Below are 13,311 nucleotides of genomic sequence, written 5' to 3'. Positions count from 1 at the left end.
ACACACACACACACACACACACACACACACACCAGTTTTCAAATATCCTTTTATCGTAATTTAACTCAACCGTTACACACTACAGTACGTTGACATGGTACTTTCTTGTAGTAATGTTCCGCACATGTGTGCAGTAAGAGCAACCCCTTCCAACTCGTTTTAGATCTCTGAGCCTCGTCGCAAGGATGACGAATGTTTCTGAAAAAAGACGCGAGTAGGCTACACACCTAGTACATGCCATAGATCAACTGGTAGGAAATACCATACGTTACATCAAATTAGTAGGAGAGATCTAGTCTAGGCTTAGTTATACCTTGGTCTTGGCAATGACCGTAACTCATACGAGAGCAAGCGTTGCTCCTGTAACGCATGGAAGCTAGACTGCATTGCAATCGATAGTCTTGCCATGGAAGGTAGACTCCATTGCAATCGATAGTCTTGTAAGTTACCGGCAAGTGTACCCAAAGCTTTCTCACATTCACTAATTTATCTCAGCTGCTGTACCGCATGCACGTGCCAACACCTTACTTTCAGTAGAGAACACGTGCAGGAAACTGCATGGCTTCTGAACGGATAAAATAATAGCGCACGCAACATGTCCGTCAATAAATACCTCGCGCGCTAAAAGTCCTTTCCGACAATAAGTCTACAGTATACACTTCTAGGTATACAGGACTGGATTTTGCTGATGTGGCCAAGCCGTTCTCAGTATACCGCGACTCTACACTATACTGGAGTCAGGAGTCTTCTGGCGACTTCAAAGTTCTATAGACGTTTGTCGCCTAAAATTCACGTCTTTGTCGTCAAAATGAAAAGTCTGTCGCCAATTTTTCTTTCACCAAATAGAAAGAACAAGATTGTGGAAAAACGATCGATGCGTCATAGCAATAGTTGAGACACGTGTATATCTGTTAATATTTTTCGGAAATCTATTATTTGAAAATCACGTGCATTTAGCTTGATATTGATGAACACTGACCTAAACTTGCAATGACCAGCAAACGTGGGAGTGACTTGAATGAACGGGCACTTTGTGTGAAATCACTGAGTCAAAGGTTAGACAATTCAAAGCACACAATAATTGCGATGCAGTCTTAGTTGCCAAAATATTGTAAGCTGAAATTCAACGAAGCAGGCATGCATACATTCGCATACACTTTGCAATGATGTACACAAGCATTACAATAAATAACAACAGCTAAGCTAGTCAATCACGTAATCTGCGTGTCAACAGTGTTCGTCACTTTTCCAGACATGACAATTTTATGAAATTTTTCTAATAGGCGAGACTCTCAACCTGTACTTGAATTCGAAAGTAGGAAAATATGAATTGCTCGTTGACGTCATCTCGGTAGATTTCTAGGTAGAGTCCACGTTCAAAATGGAGTGGATCAGTATAGTTGCGATAAACGGAAACTCCTCTGTCGTACGACCCGCTGATGCTGCCCGAAACTGGCTGTCCCGATGGCAAACGAAAGCGCACAGAGTGGACAATCGCTGGATCGGATGTAACTCGGAGACTTTCACTACGGCAAGATCTTATCACTGTCTTTCCACTCGTTCCTTCGCATGACTGTAAAGGAGCCTGAGTGGCAAAATTGTCCTTATCTACAGTTAGAAATCCTACGGCAGAAACGCCATCAGTCAGCATGACCGTGGTATCCATGTCAGCGTTTGGTGAGATAGGATTTCTGTTTGAGTAGGTGACGTCGACTAGTAGAGTCTCACTGCCGCTCAGTCTGTTTGGTCGAGATAACGGAATACGAAAGAGACGAGCTCTAGTATGTGCCCCATTTTGGAATACGAGTTCTCCACGTGAATTCAGACTGTACGATTCCCCAAAATTTGCGTTGTTGATGATAGCGGCAGGATTCAGGTAGGCATCGTAGATGGTGCCTCTGCTGTGTTGTGACCGAGCTGCTTCGCCGCATACGTTGTTCCCATTCACACAAAGATTGCACAGTAAAGCAAAGACAGTCCAGGTGACAGTCAACGATAAACAAGAGAAAGTAGCCATAGAAATGAGAGATGCCACCGGTCGATCGAGTTGCAGTTGCAGGTCAGCACTAAACTAAACTTTGCTTCCAATGCGAGAGTATATATACGCGTGTGCTGCACCAGAGACGTACCGATTAATTATAATTCTAGTCACACAAAATTTCGCAAACAAGTTGTTCCGACAGCTGCTGCGGTTTGCGAAACAGTAGAATCCATTGTACGTGGTCTCGAATAGAACGAAATTGCTGGAAAACACCTACACAATGACTGTATATTGATAAGCATGCGGTCACTTCGTTTCAATTAGATTCAAACCCACGCTTTTACAAACAATCGAATCCATTGTTTGCTTCTGAAGTAACAGACGCAACCGCTAGAGTGACACACACAAAGTCAAAAACACTCGTAATGTCGTCAACCAGATGCCCTCGTTTCCGTTAGCAACCCACGCAGATCACTAAACAAGCAACGTTAGTGTGTGGTTTCAATATTTAGATTAGGCATGTGGTATAGTATACTAATTAGATTAGCTACGTATATGTTGTGAGACAATAACCGTGTTCACACTAGGGTTAGAAAACTCGGGTTTGCGCTAATTAGCGACCGACCTCATGACGTCTAGGACCGACCTCAGTAAATAGAAGTACATACTACCGGTGTAATTTTGACACTGATGACACGTTAGAGTTCACACAGATAGTATGACTAATTAGAGGCAACTGGACAAGCTCAACATGTAAGATCACACCTTGCGCACAGCAGAGTGCTACCATGAGGTCGTCCTAGACGTCATGTGAGGTCGGTCGTACACTTGTCATGATCCTTTACTTGGAAGATGCAACAAATCTTGTGGTAACGACTGCGAGTGTCCGAAACCGTTGCTATACGACTCGTGTCTTAGTAAATGTGTCGACTTCAGCAAGTGCTCAGCAAGTCAGCATCTTTTGTTACATTACAATCTTCAATGGTAAATAGCTAGAGCAAGTTGTATTTGTGCAGACTCCAGGACAAATCGATCTTGCAATTCTACGGCTTTGCCAACGTCCACAAGTACAACTACACATGCACACAAGAGTAGAAAGCTACCTTCTACCCAGATAACTGCTCCTTTGTATTCTTTTCATTCCAGCACGGTTCAGACTTTTTTTAGCATCTACAACTGTTGGTCTAACTAGTAAACGCTCCAATCCATCTATCTAGACAACTACTGTAATGTATTCTTCTAATTCAAGCACAGTTCAGTCTTATAGAGTATCTACAAGCAGAGGCGTCGCTGGACGTCCAAAATTGGGGGGGGGACCAGCGCTAGGATTATGGTCTATTGTCAATTGTCTAGACGGCCACGCCTACTAATATTGGGGGGGCCATGGCCCACCCAGGCCCCTATTGAGCGACGCCTCTGCTACAAGTGTTGGTCCAACTAATAAAAGCTCAAGACCTTCTACCCAAACCACTACTTTAGATTGTATTCTTCTCATTCCAGAGCGGTTCAGACTTCTACAGCATCTACAACTGTTGTTCCAACTAGTAAAGGCTCCAAGCTATCTACCCAGGCCACTACTCTGGTGTTTTCTTCTCGGTCCAGCACAATATTTGTTCTAACTAGTGCAAGCTGTAGAGCGTCTGTGAGTTCGCAGCAAACGACAGGAACGACTCTAAGAACATATTATTCAAACAGTAGTAGAACAACTGCTGTTGCTAGCACTCGTGCTCTTATTACTCAAACGGTCCTACCGTTTGTGGGCCCTAATGCTGGTCTAGGTACACAATTAATTGCTGGCATCGTTTCAGCTTGTGCAGCAGTAGTACTGTTGATGTGTGTACTTCTGTTAGGAGTGTGTGCCTCCAGAAGACGGAAAAGACGACATTATTTTATAGCGTAAGTAAACTAATCTATTCATGTAATTCTGGTATCAAATATTCGTGCATGTCTAGAAAGGCTTGCTAATGAAATAGATGAGATTGAAATGCACTACGTAAGAAGTGACAGCAGAGAACTGCTTCATGACTTTGATCAACACGAAGCAACGTTTTAAAATTAGACACAGTTAATTACAAGTTTAGACATATAGAGCAAACTATAAATAATGCACAAATTTTGTTAAATTGATAACAAAATTTAAATAATTTAAATATAAATTAAGTTTACAGCTTTTTATTCAATAAAATTGCAACAAACTTTAAATCAGTTGAACAAAACTTTGAGAGCTTTAGCAAGTAAATACTTTCTGACTGGCCTAGGCAGCTACTGTGTACGTACTGTGATTTTTTAGTCTAAGACCTTCAGTGTACGCGGGGCGGATAAACCATTGATATAGAGTTTGTCATTGTAAACTAATCTGTTAGCTGGATATTTCTTGCTGTGACCCAAATGGCTAACAATCGCCAAAATTGACTACATCAGTATCTCTCTCTCTGATCCAGTAACTCGTCTTTGAGCCAAAATCAGGACACCACAAATCTAAAGTCTGACATGTCATGCTAATAAGACTAAAGCATACATAACATAAAGAAACATAACTCTAGCATTGTTATACATGTTTGCTTTACCAACAAATCACCAATTTGTGTACAGATTGACAAATCAAATCTCAACTCAATGTGTAAACATAGTCTCTACAACTCATCTCTCTCTGGATGTTCTGTTGGTGCAGTTGGTGGTGCAGCAAACGGATTGACTCTGTTGAGTGATGCTGCTGTGATGAGAGCGACATTCTTTGCTGATATACACGACATTTCCATTGCACTGGCTGCCCACTCAATTGTATTGAGATAAAACAAGTGATCATCCAACAAAAATGGTAAGAAATCAGGCGGTGGGTTGTAATGTGGGTAAGCCAGCCAATCTTTTACAGCCACTGTTTTGACATCAGAAAACAACGTATTAATTTCCTGCTCTGTCATTAGCTTTCTAGAAAAAACTTTGTATGTTTCCATACTCGGTAGCTTCTGATCGACTGTTGCTTGCTGCCCAATACAATTAAAAGTAACATTTGGTGTCTCTGTTGTCATCACTAGTGAGGGAAAATCTGCAGGACTGTTTGTATAGTGAAAATGAGACAAATTCAAAGACCCAGAAACAAAGGTAGCTACGGTTCGCTCAAAGACGCCGTTAGCGCTAGGATTGACAGGAAATCCAGTAAACTGAATGTCAGCTTTCTCTAACGGTGCAGCAAGAATAACAACGTCATAATCTTTTTTCACAATATTGGATGATCCTGTGACATTGAGTGAAAGAGAATAAACAGTTTTACCCGATGGAGACGATCTCTTGTCAATATGAGTAACCGTTGTATTATACATCACACCGACACCCGACCGAGACAACAACCGTTCACACACCTGATTATTTCCGCCTACAACTTGCCACAGTCCAGACTCCATGCCTGCAAGCGACACCATCCCGGCAAATGCTCCCATCGTAGTGTTCTGCCCATAATTCACTCTCATGCCTCCCACTACTAATTCGTTAATAAACTGAGCCGTATACCCTTTCTCTAACAAATAATCAGCGATGGATATCTGCGCCAAACGAGCCATCTCTCGTCCTCCCATTGCAGTCAACATATCTGGAACAGATGTAAACGCCCTCTTCTGCTCCTGCAGCTTGTAAATATTGTCAAACTGATTTAACGTATCGTCAACCAGCCAATTGATTTTTACAACCTGAAATCCATATCTCCAAAATAGCTTAATATAGTCAAGAATCGAGGGTCCTGTCTCAAGAATGATGAACTCCTCTCCGTTAAACAAACCAAACCTTCCATTAGTTGGATCAGCATCCGACCTCTGTAATCCTAATAAATCAGTGAAGTTCTTCATGTATTGATTTCGAGGATGAATGATAGAGCCTCCTGCCTCAAATACACTGCCTGCTGTTTTGATGGTTGTCACACGACCGCACGGAATGCTTTCCTTTTCATACACATCGATCTGGTAGTTGCTAGTGCCTGCAGCCTCCTGCAGAAAGTGAACAAAAGCTGAGCCTCCAATGCCCGCTCCTACTACAGCAATTCGTTGAGTTGTAGACGATGGCGGTGTGGGAGTAGTGGCGTATGATAGCTTCCAGACAACGGAGAGAAACGCGAAGGAAACAAATTGCATTTTAGCATAAATATTGTTGATATCAACTAAGGTCTACTGCCTTTACCCTAAAAAATAAAAGAATTAATATTTTAAAATTATATTAATTAAAATAATTACTGCAACATCTGTACGTGTACTGTACAGTGTAAAAGGGTGAGATGTTGTGCATAATTTGTCACATGTGCGCGCATGTTACTGGGCTCCGAGGATATTCTAATCTGGATTCCGAGGACTTAGAGTAGCGCCGAATGATCATGATGGCTTGTTTGCTACGTTTCTCTAACCTTTTCGTGTTGCTTGCTGCTTTAATAACGTTTATTGCACAAGTTTCGTTGTCTGATGACTTTACATTTTCTCCACTCAACCACACGAGCATCATTCTCGTCGGCGCTACCGGCGATCTGGCACAGAAATACTTGTGGCAAGCGATATTCGATCTCTACAGAAGCGTAAGCGTAGCTGGTCACACTTTCAGCATCTACGGAGGTGCCCGGGAGAGTCACGTGACCGGTTCAACCCATCTAGAGAATATACTGAGGAGTGAGATGAAATGTAGGGATGACAACTGTGGCACGAGTGGCTGCAATTGTGATAAATTAAGAGCTGAATTTATGACATTGTGCAAGTATCATCAACTGACTGAGGACGGAGATTATGAGCAGCTGTGTGGGATGCTCGATTTATCGACCAATGAGACGGGGCGATTGTTTTATTTAGCTGTGCCTTCGACTGTATATGGACACATTTCAACACTAATTAATCGCCACTGTAGGCCACACACGAATGCATGGTTGAGGGTTGTGTATGAAAAACCATTCGGTCGAGACCTGCATTCAGCAGAACGACTTGTGGACAGCATCGGAGCTCAACTGTCTAACAATGAGATTTATATAGTTGATCATTATTTGGGTAAATCGACTATGAATTCTATACTTGAGTTTAGGAATTTAAATCGTCAGTGGCTGGAGCCATATTGGAACAAGCATTGGGTAGATCGTGTGGACGTTGTGTCTGCTGAGACGGTCGATTGTCGTGGACGGACGCGGTTTTATGATCAGTATGGTGTTATTCGAGACATGCTGCAGAATCATTTGACTGAAGCAGTTGTGTTAGCTGCTATGGATTTATCACAGAATGCTAGTAAAATTGCCCAGTTAAAGAATGACTTTCTAGGATATATTCACCCACCAACAACTGAGGGTTGCATTATTATTGGACAGTATGAGACGTATGAGGAGCATGTACGTGATGACACGAAAGATGAATTAAAACACTCATCGACTCCTACGTTTGCTGCTGTTTTGATATCAATACTGAGTAGTCGGTGGGATGGAGTACCATTTGTTGTTGTCTCAGGGAAACAGTTACCACACAGAACAGCGTACATCAAAGTTCGATTTCGAGATTTTCAATTTCAAATCTCATCGTTAGGGAAGGCAGATAATGAGTATGAGCCTGAAATAATTTTTCATATTCAAGGTGGAGACATGAAGACACCGGCTATTCTTGTTTCTCGAAACTTTCCAGAGCCGACGGTTCCTAATGGATGGCAGCTAGAAATGACAAACATGTCAGTGAAGTATCACGTTCTTGTACCTGTGAAACAACATGGTGCATACTCTACGATACTACATGGAGTTTATGACAATAAATTGGATATTGGAGTGCCTACAAGTCGATTATTGAGTCAATGGCGTGTATGGACTTCTTTGTTACAGTCAGTCAATACAAATTCTTTGCGTCTTGTCAAGTACTCAGCAGATACTGCGCATCGTCTCGATTTTAGAATCGTGGGTAACAAGCTTGTTAGACATGAAGAAAGAATTATGGACGATAAGGATTTTATGAATGTCTATAATGCGGGTATTAGCAGCCACAGAGTAGCACTGGCAAGTGGCTATGGTTTGGAGTCTCTTCTTGGTCACTCTGTAATTGTTGGGTCTATGGACTCTATTATTACAAAGCTAGTTCAAGATATTCAAGATGCTGCCGAGAGAGCAATCAGCAAGTCAGGGGAATTCCACTTAGCTTTGCCTGGTGGCTCAAGCGTTCTTCCTCTTTTCGACAAACTTTCATTTTACTCAAGTTCATTTCCATGGCAACAGACTCACTTATTTTTGACTGATGAACGATGTGTGCCATTCAACCATTCCTCTTCTAATTTCAAATCAATGGTTGATCGTCTCTTAAACTATGTAAAGGTTCCATACGTTAACATCCATCCTGTTCCAGTCAATGTGTTGGAATGTGAGGATGCATGTCAGGCATATGAGAAGGAAATTCAAACGCACATTGTTGATGCAAGTATTGATTTTGTTGTATTGGGTGTGGGCCGTGATGGTCATACAGCATCTCTATTTCCTAACATAGAGTCGCTGGACGAGGCAGAGAAGTTAGTCATAAAGACAGTGAGAGGGCTTGATTCATCGTTAGATGACTATCATAGGATATCGCTGACATACAGAGCTATACAGAAAGCAAAGGAAATAGCTGTGCTTTTTCATGGGCAACATAAACAAAATTTGCTAAATGAATTACGACACGAAGGAGTGGATGGAAAGAAGTATCCAATCATCAGAGTAGCAAAGATTGTCAGACAGATGGTATGGTACATTGACACTGATCTATGGAAGTCAAATCTTGGAAACAGCAAAACATGATGCTAAATTTAGGAATAATTTCTGTATTATGTCAAATAATTGAAACCCAATATTTGTGGCTAAATTCCTCTACAATAAATTCCATGCATACTTGTTAAGGCGTTAATAGCTAAACTATCATGTCAGCTGTCGCACAGCTGTAGCCTCGCACAGTACTGACACAGACCCTCTCCCGTCATCCTGCCCGGTTCCCGTATGTGTCTCTGGCGTTTTTGTGTTGTTAGCTTGTGTTGTTAGCAACATTAGTGTAGCGTGTTGCTTAGCATGCACATGCAGTAGATAAGTTAATTATGCCGTAGACACGCCTACTTCCGCATTGGACAGTATATAGTGGACACTCTGCTTTGAGTATCGGTTGCGGTGTTGCGTTGGTTAGTAGTTGCTTCTTGCTCAATAAACTGTAGTCACCTACCAGCTCGGTCTTGTTACATTCTGGTGTCAGAAGTGCGTCATGGCTCAAAACCAGGAGCAGGTACAGCAGCAACCTATTCTCCTGCAGCAGGGTATCGTCAACTGTGTTTACCAAAGCCATTTGGTTTTGGCGATGTAGAAACCTGGCTCCGTCGGTTTAACTTGTGTGCAGAGACCAACCGTTGGGCAGCTGATGACAAACTACTTTGTCTCCCGACGTTGCTGCGCGGTAGGGCATTTGCTGTATACGAGCGCCTTGAGGATGACTAGACGGACACATACGCCCATCTGGTTGCCGCGCTGACTGCAGCATTCGAGCCTAGAACGGAGGAACGGCGCCGCTTAGCTACTCGTCAATTGACCAGTCGCATACTGCAGCCGGGAGAAAATCTGGACGTGTTTCTTCGCGATTTGGAGCGACTGTTGGATAGAGCACAGCCAGGTCTAGCACGGGAGTTGCGTCAGCAGCAGTTGATCGATCGCTTCATTGCTGGACTGCCAGAGTCTATTGGAGATCAACTCTATCTGCTCTCTCCAGCTGGTTTAAATGAGACGGTGAGCAAGGCAAGGGAACTAATGCTTCTGCAACAACGGAAGGAGGACCGACACCGTGCGAAGAGTCATTGTACCGTCGCTGCCGCAAGCACGTCAACGACTGATCAGATAGAGGGACAGGTGAAGAGGAATTCTTCTAAAGATGAATCTTTAGCCAGGCCCAGATCGGCTCGCAAGCAGCGTGGCACATGTTTTCATTGTGGTGAGCATGGTCACTGGAAACGAGATTGTCCGGTGTTGGTGAGACAAGGTACCGCAGCAAACAAAACACTTGGGGTTTTGGGTACCAGCAATCGTGCGGAATCGTACTCGTTATTGGTGCAAGCGTCAGTGGGTAGACAGATGGTGCAATGTATGGTGGGTACCGGGCATCTGCGTCTCTAGTTTGCAAATCGCTTGGCCAAAACACGGACGTGGCAATTAACCACATTGACAGTGCTTTGACGTTGAAAGGTGTGGATGGGAATGCTATTAGCATATGTGGCAAAGTTGAGCTACCAGCCACTATAGGAGAATGGACAACAACACATTAGTTTCTTGTAGCCGACATTGCTACTGGTCCAATTCTGGGAGTGGACTTCCTGCTCAAACTCCACGTTACCTTAGACCTAAAGAGGAAGCGGTTAGAATTGTCAGGAACTTTAACAGTGGAACTGCTTACCTCAGGAGAAGCAGATGGTCAGTGTTTTTTATTTTGACTGATAACGTGGAAATCCCCACAATGAATAGAATCATTGTCAACGCGCATGTGGTAAATGGCAATACCGATAGTGGGAAAGGCATGCCAAGACTGTTGGAGCCCACTAATGCACTGATGACTGCATCAGGTGTGATGATAGCACGTTCTCTTCTGACCACAGACGAAGATGCGGTACCAGTACAACTGATGGCACCCGGTGGTGTGGTACATCTCCAGAAAGGTGTGGTATTGGGAAAACTGGAGGCTTTGGACACAGGTAGTGTGGTCGGAACCATTGAAAATTAGGCAATTAATTCCTGGAATTCCCCACAGACAAAGCGGGACATGGGCAAGAAGCGGAAGTTGTTTCAACAATTCCAGATCAGTCAGTCATTGAATAGCAGCACAGAAACGTGAACTGCTGGCATTACTGATTGAGAAGACCAAGCTGTTTGCAACAACACCAAGCGACATTGTACGGACTGACTTAGTGCAGCATCATATTTCTACTGGAGGAAATGCGCCAGTCAGGCAGCACCCAAGAAGACTACCCCAGAGTCTCAAGAAAGTTGTGACTGTTCAGATACAAGACATGCCGGAGAACAAGATGATGAGTCCATCCACTAGTCCCTGGTCGTCTCCGGTAGTCTTAGTCAAGAAGAAGTCTGGACAATTCAGATTCTGCGTAGATTATCAGAATTTGAATGCCCTGACAACGAAAGATAGTTACCCCCTGCCAAGGATCGATAAGACACTTGATTCATTAAGTGGAGCGTGGTACTTCTCTACGTTATACCTTGCATCGGGATATTGGCAAGTGGAAGTTGAACCAGCTGATAAACCAAAAAAGCCTTCACTACATCTCATGGCTTGTATGAGTTCAATGTGATGCCGTTTGGACTCACGAATGCACCGAGTACGTTTCAGCGGATGATGGAGGCAGTGTTAGCAGGGTTGACATTGGAGCAATGTCTTATCTACCTGGATGACATTATAGTCTTCTTTGCAACATTTGAAGACCATTTGAGCCGACTGAAAACTGTATTCAACAAGTTGAAAGCAGCAGGATTAAATTTGCAACCAACTAAGTGCATGTTCGCACAGGAGTCTGTCAAATACCTAGGCCATGTGCTGTCTTCTGAGGGCCTACAGCCAGATCCTGATAAGATCAGTGCAATCAAAGAATTTCCTCGCCCTGAAAGTTTGCAAGAGCTGAGATGTTTCCTTGGGTTGGCAGAATATTACCGACGATTCATCAAATGATTTTCTTCTACTGCAGTACCACTGTTTGCTATGCAGCAGAAAGGAGTGGACTTCAAGTGGATACCAGCATGCCAGTCTGTGTTTGAGACTCTTAAGCAGCAACTAATATCAGCACCGGTTCTGGTGTATCCCAACTTTGAGCAGCCATTTCTGCTGGCTACAGATGCTAGTGCAAGTGGTCTTGGTGCTGTCTTATCTCAAATGGTGGATGGGCAGGAGAGAGCAGTGGCATATGCTAGTTGGGCACTGCACAAGGCAGGGAAAAATTGTGCCACTGTGGAGAAAAAATTCTTTGGCGATCGTATGGGCAGTACGAGTCTTTAGGCCATACTTGTACGGTCACAAGTTTGAAGTCATAACTGATCACTGCCCACTTTCTTGGTTGAAGATGATCAAAGAGCCAACTGGCAGACTAGTTCTATGGATGTATAGAGCTGGTAAACAACACACCAATGCCGACAGTCTGTCAAGACGTCCCCATCATGAACAGAAAATTGGAGCAATGGGCTTCCAGCCTCAGTGGACGCAAGAGGATGTGATAAAGCTGCAAGCAGATGATCCAGTCCTGTCTGTCGTGCTTCAACAGTTGCCTCAAGGTAGACCTCAGTTTGTTGGTCAATGAAGACGCAATCTAAAACTGAGACAGTTTGGAAGGGTGTGGCACCAATTAATGCTTAAAGACGGAGTGTAGTACCGCAAGCGGAGCTTGAGATCATTAGAGGCAGGTCAAGTACAAGAGCTTTTGATTCTTCCAACAACACTGGTTTCAGAAGTTTAGAGCCAAGTTTATGACAACAGCGGTCACCTGGGAATAGACAAGACATTGGCAAAAATTGGAGACAGATTCTGGTGGCCTGGACTTACCACAGACGCCGAGGATTGGGTAACGTGCTGTGAAACTTTCTCAAGAAGGAGGATGCCAGCAGTTAAACCTCAAGCCCCATTGACAAATATCATAGTAGGTGGACCAATGGAGATGATTTCTATGGACTGTTTTGGACCTCTAGCACAGACAAACAGAGGTAACAAGCACTTGTTAGTAGTGACAGACTATTATACCAAGTGGGTTGAAGGCTATGCCTTACTGGATCAAAAGGCGACAACTGTAGCTCAAGTCCTGGTAGATGAGGTGTTCAAAAGATTTGAAATACCAGCCATTCTGCACAGCGATCAATGGCGAAACTTTGAGAGCAAGATTATTCAGGAGGTTTGCAAGCTCCCAGAAATCAAGAGGGTCCGTGCAACTCCCTACCATCCACAGTGTGATGGACTGGTAGAACGACTGAACAGGACGATCCTTGATTTGTTGGAAAAAACACGTGTCAGAGAACCAACAAGATTGGAATGCATGTCTGCCATTGCTTTTGTTCCATTATAGAACAGCAAAGCAGTCTTCAACTTGTCTGACACCGTTTGAGCTGATGTTTGGAAGGAATGCTCGTCACTAGTTCAGTTGATTTGCAGACCGAAGCTCTTAATTTTTCCGGAACCAGAAGGATCTACAGCGTTTGTACAGCAGTTGAGAGAGAGAGACGAGCAATTGCTAAAGAACTCGTGGCCGCGCACGTAGCCAAGTCTCAACGTCGTCAGAAGGAGAATTACAACTTCAAGACGTCTCCGCATCACAGGTATTCTAGAGGTGATCTAATCTGACTGTAC

The 13,311-nt window shown here is 43.5% G+C and overlaps 3 protein-coding genes across 3 annotated transcripts; 1 reads left to right on the top strand and 2 right to left on the bottom strand.

The window, feature by feature from the left end:
• Nucleotides 1–1,046: 1,046 nt before the first annotated feature.
• Nucleotides 1,047–2,046, bottom strand: LOC134181389 (uncharacterized). Its single transcript, XM_062648659.1, has one exon. The coding sequence runs from the start codon at nt 2,015–2,017 to the stop codon at nt 1,277–1,279; it is 741 nt and encodes a 246-aa protein (XP_062504643.1). The 5' UTR covers nt 2,018–2,046; the 3' UTR covers nt 1,047–1,276.
• A 2,286-nt stretch (nt 2,047–4,332) lies between these two features.
• Nucleotides 4,333–6,102, bottom strand: LOC134180948 (prenylcysteine oxidase 1-like). The gene has a single exon (XM_062648130.1). The coding sequence runs from the start codon at nt 6,100–6,102 to the stop codon at nt 4,615–4,617; it is 1,488 nt and encodes a 495-aa protein (XP_062504114.1). The 3' UTR covers nt 4,333–4,614.
• A 239-nt stretch (nt 6,103–6,341) lies between these two features.
• Nucleotides 6,342–8,764, top strand: LOC134180947 (GDH/6PGL endoplasmic bifunctional protein-like). The gene has a single exon (XM_062648129.1). It carries the CDS (start codon nt 6,342–6,344, stop codon nt 8,742–8,744), a length of 2,403 nt encoding a protein of 800 aa, XP_062504113.1. The 3' UTR covers nt 8,745–8,764.
• The last annotated feature ends 4,547 nt before the right edge of the window (nt 8,765–13,311 follow it).

Source organism: Corticium candelabrum, chromosome 6 (assembly GCF_963422355.1).
Source record: "Corticium candelabrum chromosome 6, ooCorCand1.1, whole genome shotgun sequence".
Lineage (NCBI taxonomy): Eukaryota > Metazoa > Porifera > Homoscleromorpha > Homosclerophorida > Plakinidae > Corticium > Corticium candelabrum.
Note: the sequence above shows the minus strand (reverse complement) of the source record. Positions and strands in the feature narration are given on the sequence as shown.

Bases quoted from the DNA above. Each gene is read 5' to 3' on its own strand.
- LOC134180948 (XM_062648130.1), bottom strand. From the start codon at position 6,102: ATGCAATTTGTTTCCTTCGCGTTTCTCTCCGTTGTCTGGAAGCTATCA.
- LOC134180947 (XM_062648129.1), top strand. From the start codon at position 6,342: ATGGCTTGTTTGCTACGTTTCTCTAACCTTTTCGTGTTGCTTGCTGCT.
- LOC134181389 (XM_062648659.1), bottom strand. From the start codon at position 2,017: ATGGCTACTTTCTCTTGTTTATCGTTGACTGTCACCTGGACTGTCTTT.